This window comes from Aythya fuligula, chromosome 1 (genome assembly GCF_009819795.1).
Source record: "Aythya fuligula isolate bAytFul2 chromosome 1, bAytFul2.pri, whole genome shotgun sequence".
In the NCBI taxonomy this organism is placed as follows: domain Eukaryota; kingdom Metazoa; phylum Chordata; class Aves; order Anseriformes; family Anatidae; genus Aythya; species Aythya fuligula.
In genome coordinates, this window is record NC_045559.1 from 36,832,175 (window position 1) to 36,850,284 (window position 18,110).

Genomic DNA, 18,110 nt, shown 5'->3' on the forward strand with positions numbered 1-18,110 from the left:
CTTTCATAGCTGCATTATGGAGTAATCCTATTGTTAGAAATGCTTAAAGCAAGTCACCTTTGTTGTAGTGACAATAGCAGAGCTGAGGCGTGGAGAGATGGATTTCTGTGTTACTGCAGTAGTTAATAACCTATGGATGATATTCATGGCAGCCCACCTGTTTAAGAATACTCTCAGACAGCTCGATAAATCCTGAAATTAATGTAATGTTTCTAGAAGCCTCACAACAGAACAGATAATGGCAGTGGGAGCAAGTAGCCAGCTATTTCACCAGTGTGGTTTTCAGGATGGATTGTAGCATAAGAAGAAAATAAATTCTCTGTGTAAATGCACAATTTGTTCTGGCTGAGCACAGTTATCATGTTTTGTAAGTACCAACAAAGGGACTAGTTATGACGATTCTACCTTTTAAAAATGACAGGTGACAGAAAACATTAGCCTTTGCATCATTCTCTATCCATCACTTATCAAGAGGAGCATTTCTACTCCTCAGGTAATGGTAGCTATGGTGTATGTAAGTGCACATACAGATGTGGTGTGTGTGGACTATGAGCAGAATATTTTCAGACAAAGTTAGACATGTGAAGAGCTTTCTTTACCTATTTTACTATACAAGGCTACCACTTTTAAAAGGCTGCTAAAATGTTCCTGTGACTACACAATTTTTTTCAATCATATTCACAATAAGGACCACAATCCATTCTTTGACTTGTATAGTATATGCAAGAACATCTATTAGGATATTCCTTGTACTTACAAACTTTGTAATCATCTCAAAATATCAGCAAAAAGATTATGAACTCAGATCTGAGGAATTAAAAAAAAACAACAACAACAACAAAAAAACAACAACAGCTAAACCATGAAAATTAGCATGTTTAGGTCAACAAAATAAATCTTTACCTTGACAAAAAGAATGCTTAAAAATAATTTTCTTTCCAATTTACCTTTCGGCTAATCCTCCTTTTGTAAGGCTGGAAATAATTATAGGATCAAAGGGCTCTTCAGTACCAGAGATTGTAATTCCAAGAGGCCCACCATAGCGCTTGAGCTCAACAGTATAAATAATTGCTCCAGAGCTCTCCTGTTCATCTGTAATAAATGCCAAGGGGATGCAATTGGTTTCTTATGAAAGAGGGAATGAAAAAAAATAACACGTTCAGTCTAGTGACTGGTAATCAAACAACATTTTCAAAGGATTATATTTCAGATACACCTCTAAATCATATTCTGCTGGATTATTTAGAAAAAAAAATTGAGCAATTTGTTTTTTATTGCCAGAACCTGATTACATTGAAGTCAATAAAACAATTGCCCTCATTCTAGTAGGACTGAATTTTACTTTGTTTAAAATCTTAATATCTTCTTTCTTATTAAAATGTGACTTCAGGCTTTTTTATTAGAGAAGAAACAAGTTACTATTATTGTATAGCTACCAGGACTCTTCTGTTCCTTGTACCAAATGGAGGGTATTTAAAACCAAAGAGAATTTAAAAATTCTAAAAAGAAATTTCCTCAAAAATTGTGGAAAGGTCAAAAGTCATAAGATAAGCAGCTGTCTTAGTAAGAGAACCTGAAATATATCCCATATTTTTTAATAGCAAAATTTTAAGCTTTCAGAATTGAATCAAAACCAGCTTCTGAATTACCAACTAAATTGAACAATAACTCCATTAGATTTTTTTTTTTATTATTTACATAAAGCGTACGTTATTTTGAAATTTTAATCTCAACAAAGAACCATCACAAATGCTCCCTTGCCCATCTTATGCTATTGGTATTCAGCCAGGGTGTTTGGCCTGGCAGGCAACTTTTCCTAGATCTGTGGGCAATGACATTTTTAATGGCTCAGTGAGTGTAGAAAACGTCTAGGATGCACATTCTGTAACTGTGACCAAAGCTAACCTCAGACAAGTCAGAAAATTCAGATGTTCCCATTTTTTTTTTTTTTTCCTGTAGGTAGGAAAAATTAAGAGGAAAAAAGAAACCTGCATCACTAGCAAAGGTTCAAAGAGTTGCTTTCTTCTAACACTGAATGTGGTATGTCAGCAGAGCTGGCGAGACACTAATGTCTTTGAAGTTATTTTGTCTTTTCCCAGTTTGAAGAAAATGTAGGTCTACTTCCCTCCCACCCTCTATCCCTCCCATTTCCCACTTGCTATTGACATAAAGGAAACAGTACACACAATATTCAAAGGAGAGAAGAATTAGCAGTATTTATTCAGCAAGGAATACTGGGATTTTCATGGCTACTGTTGGCTTTGTATTCTTACCTGGGGCATTATCAACAGTGTTTTGACCCTCAGCACATTTCACACCACCAGCACTTTATCGGACATGGTGTTTCCAAAAGCACCCAACACCCACAACCCTACTGGGAGCCACTGGTGGGCCAGCACATGAGTGCCACTGTGCAGCAGAGGAGTGGCAGCTCTTGTTTGCCTCTTGCAGCATTCATGGGACAATGACAAATCCCCCAAGACCTAAAGATAATGTTTACACAGGTGTGGCAATGACATGTTGTGAGACTTCAGCAGAAGGGTGAAAAGTATTGCACTAAGCTAATTGAAAATACAACAGGCAGTATTTGCTAAGAGTTGACACAATGCTAATGTTTCTCTGTTATCAGTGGTAAGTGAATACGAAGATATTAATTATGCAACAGTCCTGCCACAAGAGAGTTGGAAGTTTATAGATCTTCGTGAATGACTGGAAAGGAGGCTGGCCCATTATGTCTTTCTTCTGGATAGCCCTAGTTAAGAAAATTAATGGTAAAATGCAACAAATGTCAAATTGCTACATTACTTTCTTCTGTTCTTTCCAGACAACACAAATGCAAGCTATTCAAGAATACAGCCTGTATGTGGCCTGAATACCCAATGAAGACCAGTTTTGCCATGCAAGCAGAGAATTCTGATATTCAAAAGAAGGGTAGCTGCCATTAGGCTAACCAGGAGATAAAATCCTCAGAATTGGAAGTTGGCAGGAAAAAAAAAAAGGAGAGAAAGATTGCTGAAAACAAACTTCTGAAAACATACTTCCATCTGAGAAGGAAATGCAATCAAATTATAAATTTTTAGGGTCTCTTTTTTTGAGATTATCCTTCTTTCTTTTATCGTAGTGATGCGAGTGGGTAATTCTTTGAAATCACATTTAAGGATATGTTGTTATATTGTCTCTGTGCTGCAGTGCTTCTGTTCCATCCACTAGTCTCTTGCTCTTTAGAGTAACATGGGACTGATAAAAAAAAGTGCAAAAAAGGGCACGGTTTGAGGGAGCACATAATGTGTTACCCTGCTGCTGAATTCACGTGCATGGTTGACTGTGAGGGACACAGACTTGAGCTACATAAAATCATCTGCTGAAGGGAGAAGTAGAGAGAGAGCAGAAGGAAAAACTGAAGACAGAATAGGAGCTAGAAGCTACAAATACACTGAAATGAATACTAGAAGAAAAGGTTTGATAGATAAAGAGAGAATGAGAACCTAGGCAAGAAGAAAACCCTGCTCTCTGCTTTTCCCTCTTCAAAAATGAATGCTGTGGGAGGTCAAAAAATATGAAAATCTTATTCTCATTCTGTGATTTAGAAATTGTTTTTGAGTGCTCCACCCTTACTCATCTATTAGCATCGGGCTTTTGTTTTATTAGGGAGTTTATTATTTTTTTTTTCCTGTTTAGTTTAAGAAGCACATTTACTCTCTTTGTGAGAAAAATAGGCTTTCATAAATAAATTAACTAGTAGAAATGAATTAAAACTTATTTTAATTGAGGTAGACTTTTTGCTACACTTTTGTTACTGTTTTGCTACTTTTTTTTTTAATAGTTTTTCTGTAGCATTTCAGGGGACACTGATTCATTTTAGTTTTCAAAATACCTGAAAATCTGCTATAGATGTTTTAAATTACACTTTGACACTACTCAACTGTTATAAGAACCATTTGTATTGAGAATTCTGAAGCAGGTCTCTGAGCTGTCCATCTCCATTCAAATATGTTCAGCCACACCAATCACATCTACGTAAAGCACTGTAGTTGTGTAAGAATCTTGATGCAGATAATGCAACTGTAAAATAACCAACCTGAATACGTAAAAGAAAACCACAAAGTAAGAATCTCAGTCAGACTAAAATCTGTACCAGGTGTAGCACACCGTGGTAGCTAAGAGAGCAAAGATGTTATTTTACATGGATGGACACTGAAATCCACATTTCAGTGACGGTGACAGAAAATACTACCTTCAGTGGAAATAGAAGCTGTTTGGGAAAGATATTTAGGCCACGGGAGAGGTGGGGGCAGGAAAAACCCACAAGTGTTTGAAAGTGTGTGAGAAATTATTACTTCTACATGGCTCTAACTCATGCCTCTCTTCTACAGGCTGTGGGCAATTTCTCTACAGGGTTATTGATAGGATGCAGTCTTCCAAACGATGGGAAGAAAGTAAAGGAGCGATCATAGATACCATGAACATTTAAAAGATGGACCTCCTCACAAGCAGGAAGAACTTAAACTTCCTTCTACAGGCGTTTCTCCTGTTAAACTTCCACCAACTGTATTTGCAGTTTGTTCTTCATAAGGTAATACGTTTTTTCAGTTTTCCAAAGCAACTGTCAGGCAGGTGTCTCTCTGGATGTACAGCCAGTGAGGCCAGCCTCTCTCCAAGATATAGGCATCAGGTTTAGCAAACACCACCTCACCACCTGCAGGGGCCTAACCACAATATTCTGCCAAGCAGCAGCCATTCTCTTTGATGGATCAAAATTGACTTTTGAAAGCCAATTTGCACATGGTGCTAAACTAATCCGCCTCTGCTTTGTACTGATCATACTGAGAAAATACTGTTTGCTTTCAAAAGCCGTTAAAGAGCATTCTAGTGTGATTCTAAACATCACTTCAACAGTTACACTTGATTTGAAATAATAGTGCTTTTTTGTTGTGGGATTGTACAGAGCTTAAGACAAATGAATCTACAGTATGTGCCTTTATGGGATGCCATAATATAAATCCCAACAGTAATGGTAGTTAAAATTGTCTGATATCCTTTGCCACTAAAGTGCGTAGCAGAACTCATTTCATTATCTCCAGGTAGAAATTTTGCTTTTATGGAATCCATAATTGGGAAGATACAGGAATATTAATAGATCCAAATGTGCAAAATGATGGCAACTCCATTGGGCTGACTGTACATGGCTCCTGCATTAGCCATCCAGCACAGCGAGTGAAGTACTACTTACCTTTAAGCACGTGAACAATCCTACTGAAGTCAAGCTTTTGTGTTTATGGATAAAGCATGCACTGCCCCATTCTGCTGTAGAATTATGTATCCATAGTGCTTTGCTATCCATGATTCCAATCTTAAAACCAGAGAAAATTTCAATATGCTGATAAGAGAAAGATCAACCTTGTATGTTTACATCTGAAAGGAAATTGCGTCTCCAGAAAACTGAAGACCTCCCTTTACAGCACAGCTCCTGAAGGTGACATACCACTGAGATAATTCAAAAATGTATTGATTATTTTTTTTGTTTCTACTTTGATGCTTTTTGATTAGCATTACCAAAAAATCAATGTATAGCAAAACCATTTCACTAGAAGTTATATGTGAAAAAATAAACCTACGTTCTAAAAAAAACACTGAAAATACACAAGAATTGTAATAGGCACATTGCTAATACCAGAATTATCTTCATCTTTGCGGATCTTTAACTTTACAAGGTCCTCACAGTGCTGAAGGATCTGAACAGCATCTTCCATCGAGCAATTGTCAAGTCGAATGTTATCTATTGCAAGCAACTTGTCACCCAGTTCCAGTGTCCCAGTTCTGTGAACAAGCAAACAAGCTTACATGAAATGCGAGCAACATTGAAGCAAAGTATTTCACAGTGTATAATCATTAATACAGAAACAAGATGGATTTCTTTAACAGCTATTTATTTATACATCTTGCACATAACTGCTGTGCACTAAATGAAAGTAGAAGTCTCTTACAAGCTTCTTCTGATTAACTTGAGTGTAGCTGGCCATACAGCAGAAACAGATTTTTGCTGGGAGCTTGAGTGCCTTACCTGTGAGCAACACTTCCTTTCTTGATATCAGAAATAACCAGAGGGTCCCCCGGTTTTCTACTGGATGGAGCTGTAATAAAGAATAGACACAAGCATCAGTCTTAATTTCTGCATGTGCACATAGGCTGATTCTACCCATAAGCAGTGTGTAAGAAATACTGATCTCCTACATTATATTTGTCTCTTTCCCCTACACTATACATACATGAATACAAACAGTAGCATCATATTACTAAGACTCTAAATACTATTTCTCAAAAATTAGAAAATGACAGAATTAAAGGTGACCAGTGCAAAATAAATTTAACCTGAGATGTCTGAATTTTGGCTCTGGCCAGGGCTCAACCATGCAAAGCTCAGTGATTCATCTTAAAATGCTGTGTAGCTACAACACACAAGGGAAGACTTCTGTTAGCAGAGCCTTTCAGCACAACTACTGATGCTGACCTTTTGCCAGAATATTTCTGTCAGTCATAAATCATGTTTTATTAGATCCCCAACCAACAGAGCAGTTCTGGCTAAATTTCTAGAGTGGGCTACACCACATTCGTTACACCCACTACTGTCTCATTCAGTGCTTACGGCAGAGGCATGAAGATGATGGTGCTGACTAGATGAGAAAGGAGCCATCTCCTTCCTGATAAATCAGATGCTGTGGATGACTGCCAGACGTACCACTGGGCTGATACAGTTATCACCTTTGCACTGATGTAGCTTGTATCACATGCATGCTTGCTTCACTGTGACTCACAGATTCCTCTGAAGTAAACATATGGACCTTCTGACGAGTAACCTTCCCCCTCTAACTCTGCTGCTCAGCTTTATGCATTGTGGACCTCTCCCCACTTTGGGCTGGGGATAGAACCATGGCAATTCCAGCAATGTTCAAATCAGTAAACCCCTCACCAGACCTCTCCATGCCCACCTAACCCATCTCTTAGAGGTATCTGATATAATTGTCTATTTGCTCTTTGTCCATCATGATAAAGAGGATGCTCTGCTCTACAATGACAGTCATTGCAATTTTTTAACAACTTGTGCAAAAGTTTGTGACAAGTTTCCCTTGGCGAGTTGTGCAAGCCATTCACAATGCTGTTTAGTTTAGCTATTTTACTTGACTTTTGGTTGTATGGGAAGCAGTTAAATACCCCAGAGGGAGAAGACAACTGTGACTCATATGCATTTACAGTGCCCGCACTTTAAAATTTGGGTATTGATACAGTTTTTATTAAACTGCTTTCACAAAAACTATCAGTACTAAACCAAACAGTCCTTCATTATTCCAAAGAAAGAAGAGAAAAATCAAAAAAGGGCAGAGATGAAACTCAAAACATGAATCCACAGTGTACACATGGACGCAAGGAGTAAGATATTGCGCATGTAATTACCACACTGTCGAACTGAACAAGTGTGAACCAGCAGCATTTTTGTCATTTACCCTGTGCTATTAATTGCCTGCTGGATTAAAGTCTTTTTGCAGGCAGCAAATGCAGTTCAGTGTGAAATTAATACTCCTATGCCAACAAGCTCTTAATAGGCATCTACACCACACTTTCTTTTTTCCTCTATGTTTTATTCTAGTTGTTCAACACTCATGACATACTACAAACTATTTAAGTTAGTATGAAGAGAGAAAATCGATTCCCTCCTGAACTTTTGTACTGCACATCACCACAGCCTGACTGGTCCCAAACACTGGCAAACAGACTCCATCCCCCGCAAAAAGACTGAGTACTATGATCCTCAGTTTACAGATGAGGAAAGAAAACACAGGAACTTTTTGGTCAAAGCATGCCAATTTTCAGTGAGCAATTTGAGATACCCATGCCCTAATTTCTCACAGCAGCTTGTAGTATATAACAGCTTCTATGTTAAGCACAACTACTGGCATTTTCAGAAACAGCTGTAAACACTCAATATTTTGACAAGTGCAACCCAAGGATCTCAACTTTTCTCTGGAAAATCAAGCAGACACCTGTGGAAAGTGTCTTTTTTTTTTTTTTTTCTTCTCTCTCCCCCTCTCTCTTTTTCCCTGTGAAGTGACTAGCATCTCAGCACAACTCTATCACAGGGAAAAGGAAAAAAAATAATTTCTCCGGGGTAGCATTAAACTATCTTGACCATGAGATCACCTCTTTTTGCTTTCTGCAATCTTCCACTTCATTCATTATGCAGCCTTCATCCCCTTTGCTACACAGCACTGTTATTTCTCCCCAGACAGCAGAGAAGGAAGAATCCCAGGGAGAAGGCAATATTTGACCATTTAATTAAAAAGATATCCTCACGAATTAACACAAGATGTTTGAAGTGACACTGTATGGCCTTAAATGTCCATTTTTGTTTCGTTTCAGACTTATTTTTGATTAAAAAAAAAAAAAAAAAGAAACAATTACAAGCAATATCAAACCCACACTTCCAAGACCACAAGCAGGCATAAAACCTTGAGATTTACAATGCAGATCCAGGTGACAGAATCACATGGGGAAGGGACAGGGAAGGAGATGAGAAATTTGCTGCTACTAGAAAATGCTGTAAATTAGGAATCCTGAGGTCTAGGCTTGGGAAGGGCTCCAGTCCCTTGTGCTCCTAGTCTGTGTCAAATCCTTTTCCCACAGTTCTCTCTTTCCTTGCAATCTCCATTGTGGCATCATACACATGCTGCCCTGATGTTATTTTTTCCCCCACCATAACAGTTCCTTGTCACACCTGCTTCTTTCTCCTCACCTTATGGGCTCACCCATGTCCAGCCCTCTTGTGGAAGTCCCAACACCCCGCACTCATTATCACACCTCAGTCTCTTCCCTTGTTTCCCGTCTCCCTGTTATGGCTATCTACTTGGTTTCTTTCCTCATCCAACAAAGATCAAATCTTTTCTCCCCCGATTCAGTTCTTACTGCACCTACTGTTGAGATCCTGGGGAGATCTTACACAGTCCGTATGATGAACTGCAAGTAGTGAAGAGTGCCTAAAGTGGTAAATTTAGCGTTGTAACTGGAACTTTGATCTTCAGCAAGCTCCCTCTCTATAAATGACTCTAGGTCTCAGTTCCCAGCCTGTACCCTACTCATACTAGTAAAGGCACACTTTGCCTGCCTGCCTCTAGTCCCTACGTAGAAGCAAGTTTAGTGAAACGTTGTTAGATTTGTAGATTAGCTGTTCTATTAGGTAAAAAACAACCAAACCAAACAAACAAACACATATTTTGCTATTTTTATTTATTTATTTTTTTAATTCTACTGCTAACTCAAAGGAAAAAAAAACAACAAACATTGCAGGTTAAACAGAGAATTTGGGTGGATATCTTACCCATTAATAATCTGCTTACTAGACTCAGCCTGGTTTCAAGTTTTAGAGTTTGATCAAACTCTGAACAAATTGCAGAGGAAAAAGCTCATAGGATGGAAAAAATATTTTTTATACAAAGTCAGCCTACTTACCCACAATGACAGTAGGATAGGATAGGATAGTTCAGTTGGAAGGGAGCTACAAAGATCATCAAGTCAAACTGCCCTCAAGGCTAACTAAAAGTTAAAAGTTATTGAGGGTATTGCCCTAATGTCCAAAAGAGCTGTTAACTAGAATTAACAGAATAGATTAGTAAGTAGTTTTCTCAGAAATAATTAAATTTATTTAAAAAATATTAGTCTATGTAAAAGTACCTAGCTGCACAAAAGTTTATCCTGAAAAAAATAAAAAGAAATCCATATTCTATTACATGGTTTAAAATCAGTATTACTGGCAAGTAAATTGAAACAGATTTGAACACTACTAGATCTCCTAGAAAGCTCTCCTTCTGTGGAATGGTTCTGTTATAAGAACACAACTATACATGCACACACACAACATGCTGTGTCATATTTTATTTATTTGGATGACCTAATTTTAAAAACTGAGGCATTCTAATTGCTCCAACCAGGTAAGTAAGAGTGAAAATGATGGTAGCTGAAGCATGAAATGCATAGTCACTTGTCTTTTCAAATTATTCAATAAGTTCTTCATTGAAGTAGGTAGCTATTAATGGGAAGAACAGATGATCTTATATATTGCAGGGATAAGGGAAGGCTAAAGGAGGATAGAAGTTCAGTACATATGTTAAGGCAGCATCGGGCAAGACCATTTTATTGATACTGACATAACTGATGTTCACTACTTAAAACTTAGCACATTGGATTAACATTAACAGTGTTAATGATGTTCATGAAACTTGAATGTGCCTTACTTCATAAGGGTTTTTACTATCAAAGGGTTTTTTGAATTGTTTTGGTTTTGATTTTTTTTTTGGGGGGGGTCTTAATAAATCATGAAATAAGAGAAGCTAAATCTCTTCCCCTATTACTTTTCATGTTTCCCGAAGACTGTCTAGAGTGTTGCGTGCCACCTCAGATATGCCTTCAATACCCAGCTGGCACACTAGATGCTTTTTACCAAAGAAAACACAAAGAAATAAAATAAATTCCTCTTCCAGGATATCTGCCTCCTAACAGCTAACTTAGAAGAAGTTCTGGACTTAAAATTAAGCATACGTTCAGATGCCAACCTGAGGAGAGCCCTACATTTTTCTTCTGACAAATAGTGCCTATCTTGTCCATTTTGGTCATTTTCTGACTTTGTCAACCAAACAGCAAACTACACATGGGATACGGAAAACAAAATAGGCATTTTCTGAGATGTTTGGATAGAGACAGCACTTTCTCACTCACTGTTAACTCCACAGCCTTGAAAACAAAGATGATGAACCGCACTAGCACTTAAACAGATCAAGTCCAAATGTGATCTCCTGCAGCATCCCTGTTTAAGCCTGGTCATAGCAACTCCCTTGACTTTCCTTTAGTTATTCCATTTGGTTTTCAAAGAAATCACATTGCTTCCTGACAATATCAGTAAAAAATGAGATGCTAATATGTTAAAATACCATGACAAAAATTGGACAAAGTGGATAGAAAACATTTATATTTTGCAAATCACATTGTCTCATTTAGGAGATAATTAGAACAGAGGAAAGTACTGAAAAACAAGTAAGAAATGAAGCAATTCAAGGCTTTTACCAAGGAAATTTACATTTTTTCAGTTAATAGTATAAATGCTTTAAAATCAAACAAAGAGCTAATCTTAGACGAATTTTATATGCATTAAATACTACCAGCACCTGGGATTATTATATATAACAGAAAATTTAATTTACATATTAAAGATACTGCAGTATACTCAGAAGAACAGAGCCAAGACCAATCAGATGTTCCTCTGGTTACATAAAGCACTGATTTTATGAAGCACAAAGTTTTGGAATTAAATTCCAAGTAAGGAAGGTATGCCAAATTTGGAAGAGTGAATAACACTAAATCTCTGGAACATCAGTTTTCCATTCAGTCTATTCCTCTAGTCAAATAGAAGTACATGATGTCCTGAATTCCAAAAATCAATACAAATCATATTACTAGAAATGTAGTATTTTTACTGTAATCCTATAAATCATGACTGATTTTAAGAATATTTATATAAAACAGCCTCTCTCCCCATTTTCTGTTTCCTCAATATTTTCATTTGCATAAATACGTGTAGACCTATGATTTTTCTTCAAGCATCACATTTTAGGGAGTCTAACAATTATGCATTCAAGTCTGTAACACAAGAAACAGGTCTGCAATGTCTTTCATTTGTTCCTTAGATGTAATTCTTAGCACTGAGCTCCCTGCTGTATTTTTGATTAACTTTTTTCCATTGTGCTGCTAAAAGATTTGAGAATATAAGTCAAGGCACAATCTTTCCCCAAGATACGTGAATAATTCCAAAGACAGATTATTAGCTTAGAAAGGCCACTACCATAAAAAAAAAATTAATAATAATTTCAGCGAGGCCAGATGCAGCACTGCCATTACGTACAGTGAATGTAAGTCTGTTAGCTTGGATACAGATTGTTCCTCCATCCACCAGAAGTTGAACTTGGTATGCTGGACCTTACCTGATCAAAACGCAGTCCTAACAGAGCTTTTACCCCAAATAAGAAACATTTTGATTTCAAACAAATACCAAATACTTTTTTTGAGAATTACACTAATGCACACCCTTGTTACCTTCTTCAACCACCTCTGAAGCCCCTGGTGAAAGAAGATTTTGCAACGTGACCTGCACATTTAGGACTGTCCACAAGTTGTACAGGTTGAGGATGTATCTTCAAACTGCGTCCTGAAGCAGAACACAACCTATTGTATGTGGATTCCCATGCCTGTGAGAACCCTTGAGGTCAGTGGGGTTCTGCAACAGGCCATGACTAGTTTTGCTTGCACCTTTCTTAGCTATGGAAGTAGTTTCACATGTGCTTAATTCTAATTATCTGTTTGTTTGTTTTAATTAGCTTTAATGAGAGTTAAATATATGTTACACATGAAGGGATAGGTCAAGCTTTCGGCCTGGCAAACTTCTGGCATCTTTAACTGCTATGGGGGGGGATAGAGATCTGTCACAGGATATTTCATCAGGGAAAGAGCACTGCTAATCACCCCATTCTAAAAAAAAAAAAAAAAAAAAAAAAAAGTTTACACCAAAATAAGCATAAGCCTACAACTATAGGACCTACTATCTGCAGATTATCCCATCACCACGGTCTTAAAAATAAGCACTTCCACTTACAACTTATCGTGATGCCAAGTTCCACATTATGCTTCTTTGGTAGTTTGACATGAAATGTTCCACTGCTTGGTATAACAGATTCTACAAAAAAAAAAAAAAAAAAAAAAAAAATTAGATAATTTATATGACACAGCAATTCTGAGTTCATGGAACTACACATGTAAACTGATGAAATCACATCAACTTCACTAGTCAGGGGCGAAACACGGGTGCTGAAGTGAAGGAAGTAGGACATACAAAGTATGATTTATATCTCTATTGGTAATTTCACAGTAACTCAATTTTTTTTAAGGTTTAACTGAATTTATGGTGATTGCACAGACCAGCAGCCAGCTGAGACTGCATGTTTTTAGCTTGTATGCAATTTCTGTGAGCACACATGAAAACGTTAGCATTGGCAGATAGGTTTTAATTAAAAGGACAGGAGATCAAGTCTTAAGAATTTCAGGCTTTTGTTGCTGTAGATCTAATACATTTTTAACTATTTGCTAATGCAAGTGCCATGGATTTTACATCTACTGGGAAGAAATGAGATCAAAACTGCACTCATGAAGAGGCATCTAGAGCTGACTGAGACAAAAAAAAAATACACAGCACTGCACTGAATTCTGACTTTTCACACTGCTGCTACCAAGAGTTTGTTGGCTTGAAGAAGAGCGAATTACAATTCCAGCTATTTAAGTACATAAACATACATATGGCAGGAGAGTCCAATGATGAGTATAAGTCTGCTGTTATGGAGCAAATGGGATGAACATAAGTCCAGGGACCAAAACACAAACCTTATTGTCCTTGTGACTTGAGGCATATTTAAATGTGAATTTTCCATTATTTTGTTTTCATAATTTTTAATATTCCATTTCCTATTTATACAGATGCATAAATTGTATTTCACCATTTTTTTTACAGTATACTAGATATGTACATATTAAAATACCACAAAGAATTATACTAAGAACATTTAGCCTGCTTCTGACATCATGATTTATAATACCATTAACAATAACTACACAACTATAACTATACTATACTATAACTGTACTATGGAAAATACAGCACATCCAACACTGTCACGACTTCAAAGGAGCTACTCTCAGATAAGCACATAAGTCTTAAAAGTTTTTACTCTTAGTGGAGTAATGCACATACATGAAGTGTACATGTTTGTTTTACACAATTTATGATTATATAGATGTATTCTGTATGCTTAAACACATTACGGAAGAAAGGAAATGTATTAGTAATGATAAAGGCTCACCAACAACATTAACAATGACTTTTCTGATTTTTACTAATTCAATTTCTAATTTATTTTTATTTTTTTAAAGATAGTGCTGAGTTAAACTCTCCAGACTTTTCTGCTTACCCATCCTTTTATAATACTTTTTTGTCTAGTAACACATTTCATTAGCTGTCCTGTGGAGGATTTGTCTTGACTCATCAGAGTATTTCTATCTCAGGGCAGAAATTTGTCTGGAAATAACTTAGAGGAAGGACTGTCACCAGATACTTCTAAGGACTTGTCTTTTCTATTTGTGTTCTGAAACACGCTGCAGGGCTAAGTGGAATGAGAAAGCTGCACAAAAAGACACATGTTTCAAGCAGCTCACATGAAAACTGAATGGTGTATTTGAGAATAATGTCCCCACCTTTGATACCTAACACTTGCAATATCCTTAGGATTTATTCCTTTGCTTTTCTTACAAGACAGAATAACAGTACATTCATACCTGCAACATCAAATTCTATTTCCAAGGTGACCTTGTTGGTGATAGAGGAGTCTCTGAGCAGTTGATTGGCCTCATCAAATGTGCTGTCTTCTGTTGGGATACCATTTATTGCCACTACTCTGTCTCCTATTTGCAGGACCCCACACCTTGGCACACAATCATAGAAAAACATCATCAGACGTGCATGTTATCAGAACCAGTAATATTAATAATAAAAGACACACGCAACCTAACCTCAAAGGAGAAGTGCAAGAGCATCTCCAAAGGCACCTGAGGACAACCCAAATTGCTGCTGCCCCTTTGCACCCCAACACTATCAGCACTGCCAGCATGGGTGCCAGGACCCATGAAGGGGGCATAGCCTTCATGCCACCACTCCACCCATGGACATCACCTCTCACCCCAGGCTACAGGTGTTGCAGCACTACAATGGCATCTAGAAGCTGCCTGTGCAACTACTGCTTATCTGTATGAACTCATGCCATGACTAAAAACATACAGAAGTATAACAATGCAATTGTAATGTTGAGATGAAACAAATAGTAAACCAGCTCCTCCCAGTCACGATTCTGGTATTTCTCCAGTTTTCGTTCTGTACCAAAACATTAAAGAATGCGATATGATTTCCCCTCATGGCATGATGAATTATTACTGCTTTGACTTCAGCAATGTTCTTGATTTTTGTTTGTTTGTTTTTGTTTTTGAATGAATATAGCTTCTAGTCTCCCGCTGGAGGACTCTGGATGATGAAAGCATTGATGCTTGTCATTCTTCTTATAGCTGACCAAGCATATGAAGTACCATTGTCAGAACAGACAGTTTGTTACTTGACACGCTTCCATTGAGCAACGCCCTGCAGTTTAGCACAAATCAAAAGCAACAAGCCCAAACTACCTCAAGGAATGCTCATCAAAATGTACTTAGCAGTCATCTGGAAGAACCTCACCTTTCTGCTGGACTGTCAGACTCAATATAGGAAATGAGGGGTGGAGAAGACAAGGTCTCGGTAGCAAACACGCTACCCTGGAGCTGTATCCCAAACCCTACTATAGGGTCAGCTGTCAGCACTACTTCCGTGGTCTCTGTGTGGACGACCTGCCCCGCCAAACCAACAGTGCTAGAGGCTAAAGACACTATAAAACAGAGCAGACCAGGAATAAAGACATTCGTTCATACACGGACAGCAGAAATTTCATTGCTCTTTGAGAAAATTGATCTGTACAATAAAACTAGTCAACAAAACAGCCCTTTAAAATTCAATTTAGGCTGAAGTTTATAAATGATGTATAAACAGTTATGACATATAAGAGAATAGAGAATCTGGTTATAGGTTATAACGCAGAAAGATAGTTCACGTATTGAGCAAAATACATTTGTTTGATACCCCCACCCCAAAAACCTCCAAACATCCCTGAATTCTGTTTGCATTAAGTTTGAGGCATGGATGGGCAGAGTTTTCACAGTAGCTAAGGGATTTAGAAGCACGACCCCAGCTGTTATTCAGGCTGATTCCCAGGAGCACTTCTGAACATCTCACAGCAATGTATTGTTTTTAGCAACAAAGCACACGCTCCAGGCTTGCTTGCAAGAAATAGGGATGCCTTTTTCTTATATCAACTTGCACGTTTACTACACATCAGCAATATGTCAGGCTAACTGGGTAATGTAAGTTGAACTAGCATCTCTGTCCTAGCAATCAGCAACTCTAAAGAGATTGTGAGAAAAAATAATTTCCATGGAGTCTCTCAAAGGAACTGGCGAACCATTTTCTGAAAAACCCTGGCAGCTTCTTCTGCATTTCCAAGATTCCTGCTCTACTCCCTCCCTCTATTCTCATTCTGAATAGGATGGGTTACAGAACAAATCAGAATGAAAACAATATTGAGATTCAATGCAGTTATCTATGAAAGAAACCTTTGTGTTTTTTTTTGACCTCTTCCTAAAAGTAATTTGAACTATTGCTTGAACTCTCCCAGCGACAGACTACTGTCTTTCATTACATCATACACAGAAAGTTAGACTTTTTTTTCAGTATTTGTTCAGATCAGTAAAGCAATGTTTTGGTATTGTAATGATAATCCTCTAGTGATGAAGATTTTGAATGTTTTCACATTATAAACCTATGCTATTACCTCTGCACCTCTGAAGTCCCTCAAGACCTATTTCTTCCTGCATTAGCTACCAAGAATTACATAAAAAGTCATGGTTTATCTGAGGGATAGTTTAAATTTCTTCTTCTTCTTCTTCTTTTTTTTTTTTTTTTTAAGATATGAAGAAAAATTTGTCCTTTCTTTTACCTTATAGATAATACTAACACAGCTGTACAAAGATGTCAGAGGTTCTATAAATATTTCCCTTTCTTTGAGGCTACAAGCACTAGACCTGCTCTGAAACAGTATCAAGAGTGATTAATGTGGCACCAGTCAGCAATGATGACTCCAAAAGTTGCAGAAGTCTCATTTGTCAAAACTCATGAGTTTCTGTTTTCTCCCAGAAAAGCTACTTTCAGTAATACATTTGACTCTGAAACCAATTCTCTTTTCCTTACTAAATTACTGTGAATTCTCATGTCTTATTTTCATTTTCCTTTGTAAGAATACTCTTATTTCTTTTTTTCAATAGCATCCTTCTTACTGTTTCCTTTATCTGTACTGAGTAGTATATGCTCATACCCAAATACAAATATTAATACTAATGATCTATTTTCAGAAATGGCGATCAGGTTTAGCATTTACTGCATGTAGAAAATAGGTTTCTCCAGCCCTCGATACTGTGACAGCTAAAATATAACTAAAACAAATAATTCAAAGTTAATAATAATAGATCCCCTAAACCACCTTCTAGAAATTTCTAAATTTAGAGCATCCAAGCTCAGAAAAGTTCCACTATCACTTTCTTTAGTATCATACAACAATTCCTTGTTAGCTGAAACTTCGTTTCCTATCGCTTGTGTCCATTCCTACTCTGCTGTACGCTTCTTACTCTTCTTCTAATACCCTACCAAGAATCTAAAGGTCTCATAACATTTATTTAAACTTTTAGGACAGTTAACATTTTAATTCATATTGTGAAATTGTTAATATTTATGAGATTTAAAACTCTCCCTGACAAATACTTTCATGATGTGGACACTTGTAAGTGTCCATTTAGACACTTTGAACCATTAGGACCATTAGGAACCCCTCCTACTCCCAAAGAAAATGAAACAAAAAGGGGACCAAAAGGAGCAGAGATGAAAATACTATTCTGAATCATGTAACAAAAGCTTTCTGTCAAGCTTCTATAAAATGTGACATGACTTCACACTGGTTGGAATTTATAATTCAACAACTGTGGCAAGAAACACTGCCTATTTTTTTCGGCTGTGTGATGCACTTAAAGCTGTAGACACCACAAAGCAGACTTTGCAAGGATTCTCATTGTTTTAAAAAGGGCGCATCAATGGGTAAATGGCCCCAGTGAATCCTGTTTGCTGCTGCTATGGGACATATCCTAGCACCCTTTTTTTCTTTGCTTCCAATTCTTAGTGACAATTGTGGGGCCTAGTTTACTATATGCTATTCATTATGTAAACCATAGTCTTGAATTTGAAGGTTATGTACTTTTTACTTTTATTCCTGCAGCTGTAAGAGAAGCAGAACAAGGTGTCATCAAAGCTAAATATGTAGTCTCCTCTCTGAACCTTGGAAAAC

At 37.2% G+C, this 18,110-nt stretch overlaps 1 protein-coding gene across 12 annotated transcripts in view; it reads right to left on the bottom strand.

Moving 5' to 3' along the window:
• Window positions 1–18,110, bottom strand: part of GRIP1 (glutamate receptor interacting protein 1) — a 316,928-nt gene that overhangs the window by 19,932 nt on the left and 278,886 nt on the right. For all 12 annotated transcript variants that reach the window (XM_032188746.1, XM_032188719.1, XM_032188776.1 and 9 more), the window contains 6 exons: window positions 15,365–15,551; window positions 14,419–14,564; window positions 12,689–12,769; window positions 6,062–6,131; window positions 5,672–5,817; window positions 948–1,092 (listed from right to left, as the gene is read on the bottom strand). In XM_032188746.1, the coding sequence (XP_032044637.1) occupies window positions 948–1,092; window positions 5,672–5,817; window positions 6,062–6,131; window positions 12,689–12,769; window positions 14,419–14,564; window positions 15,365–15,551 (775 nt within the window). The remainder of the gene's footprint in view (window positions 1–947; window positions 1,093–5,671; window positions 5,818–6,061; window positions 6,132–12,688; window positions 12,770–14,418; window positions 14,565–15,364; window positions 15,552–18,110) is intronic.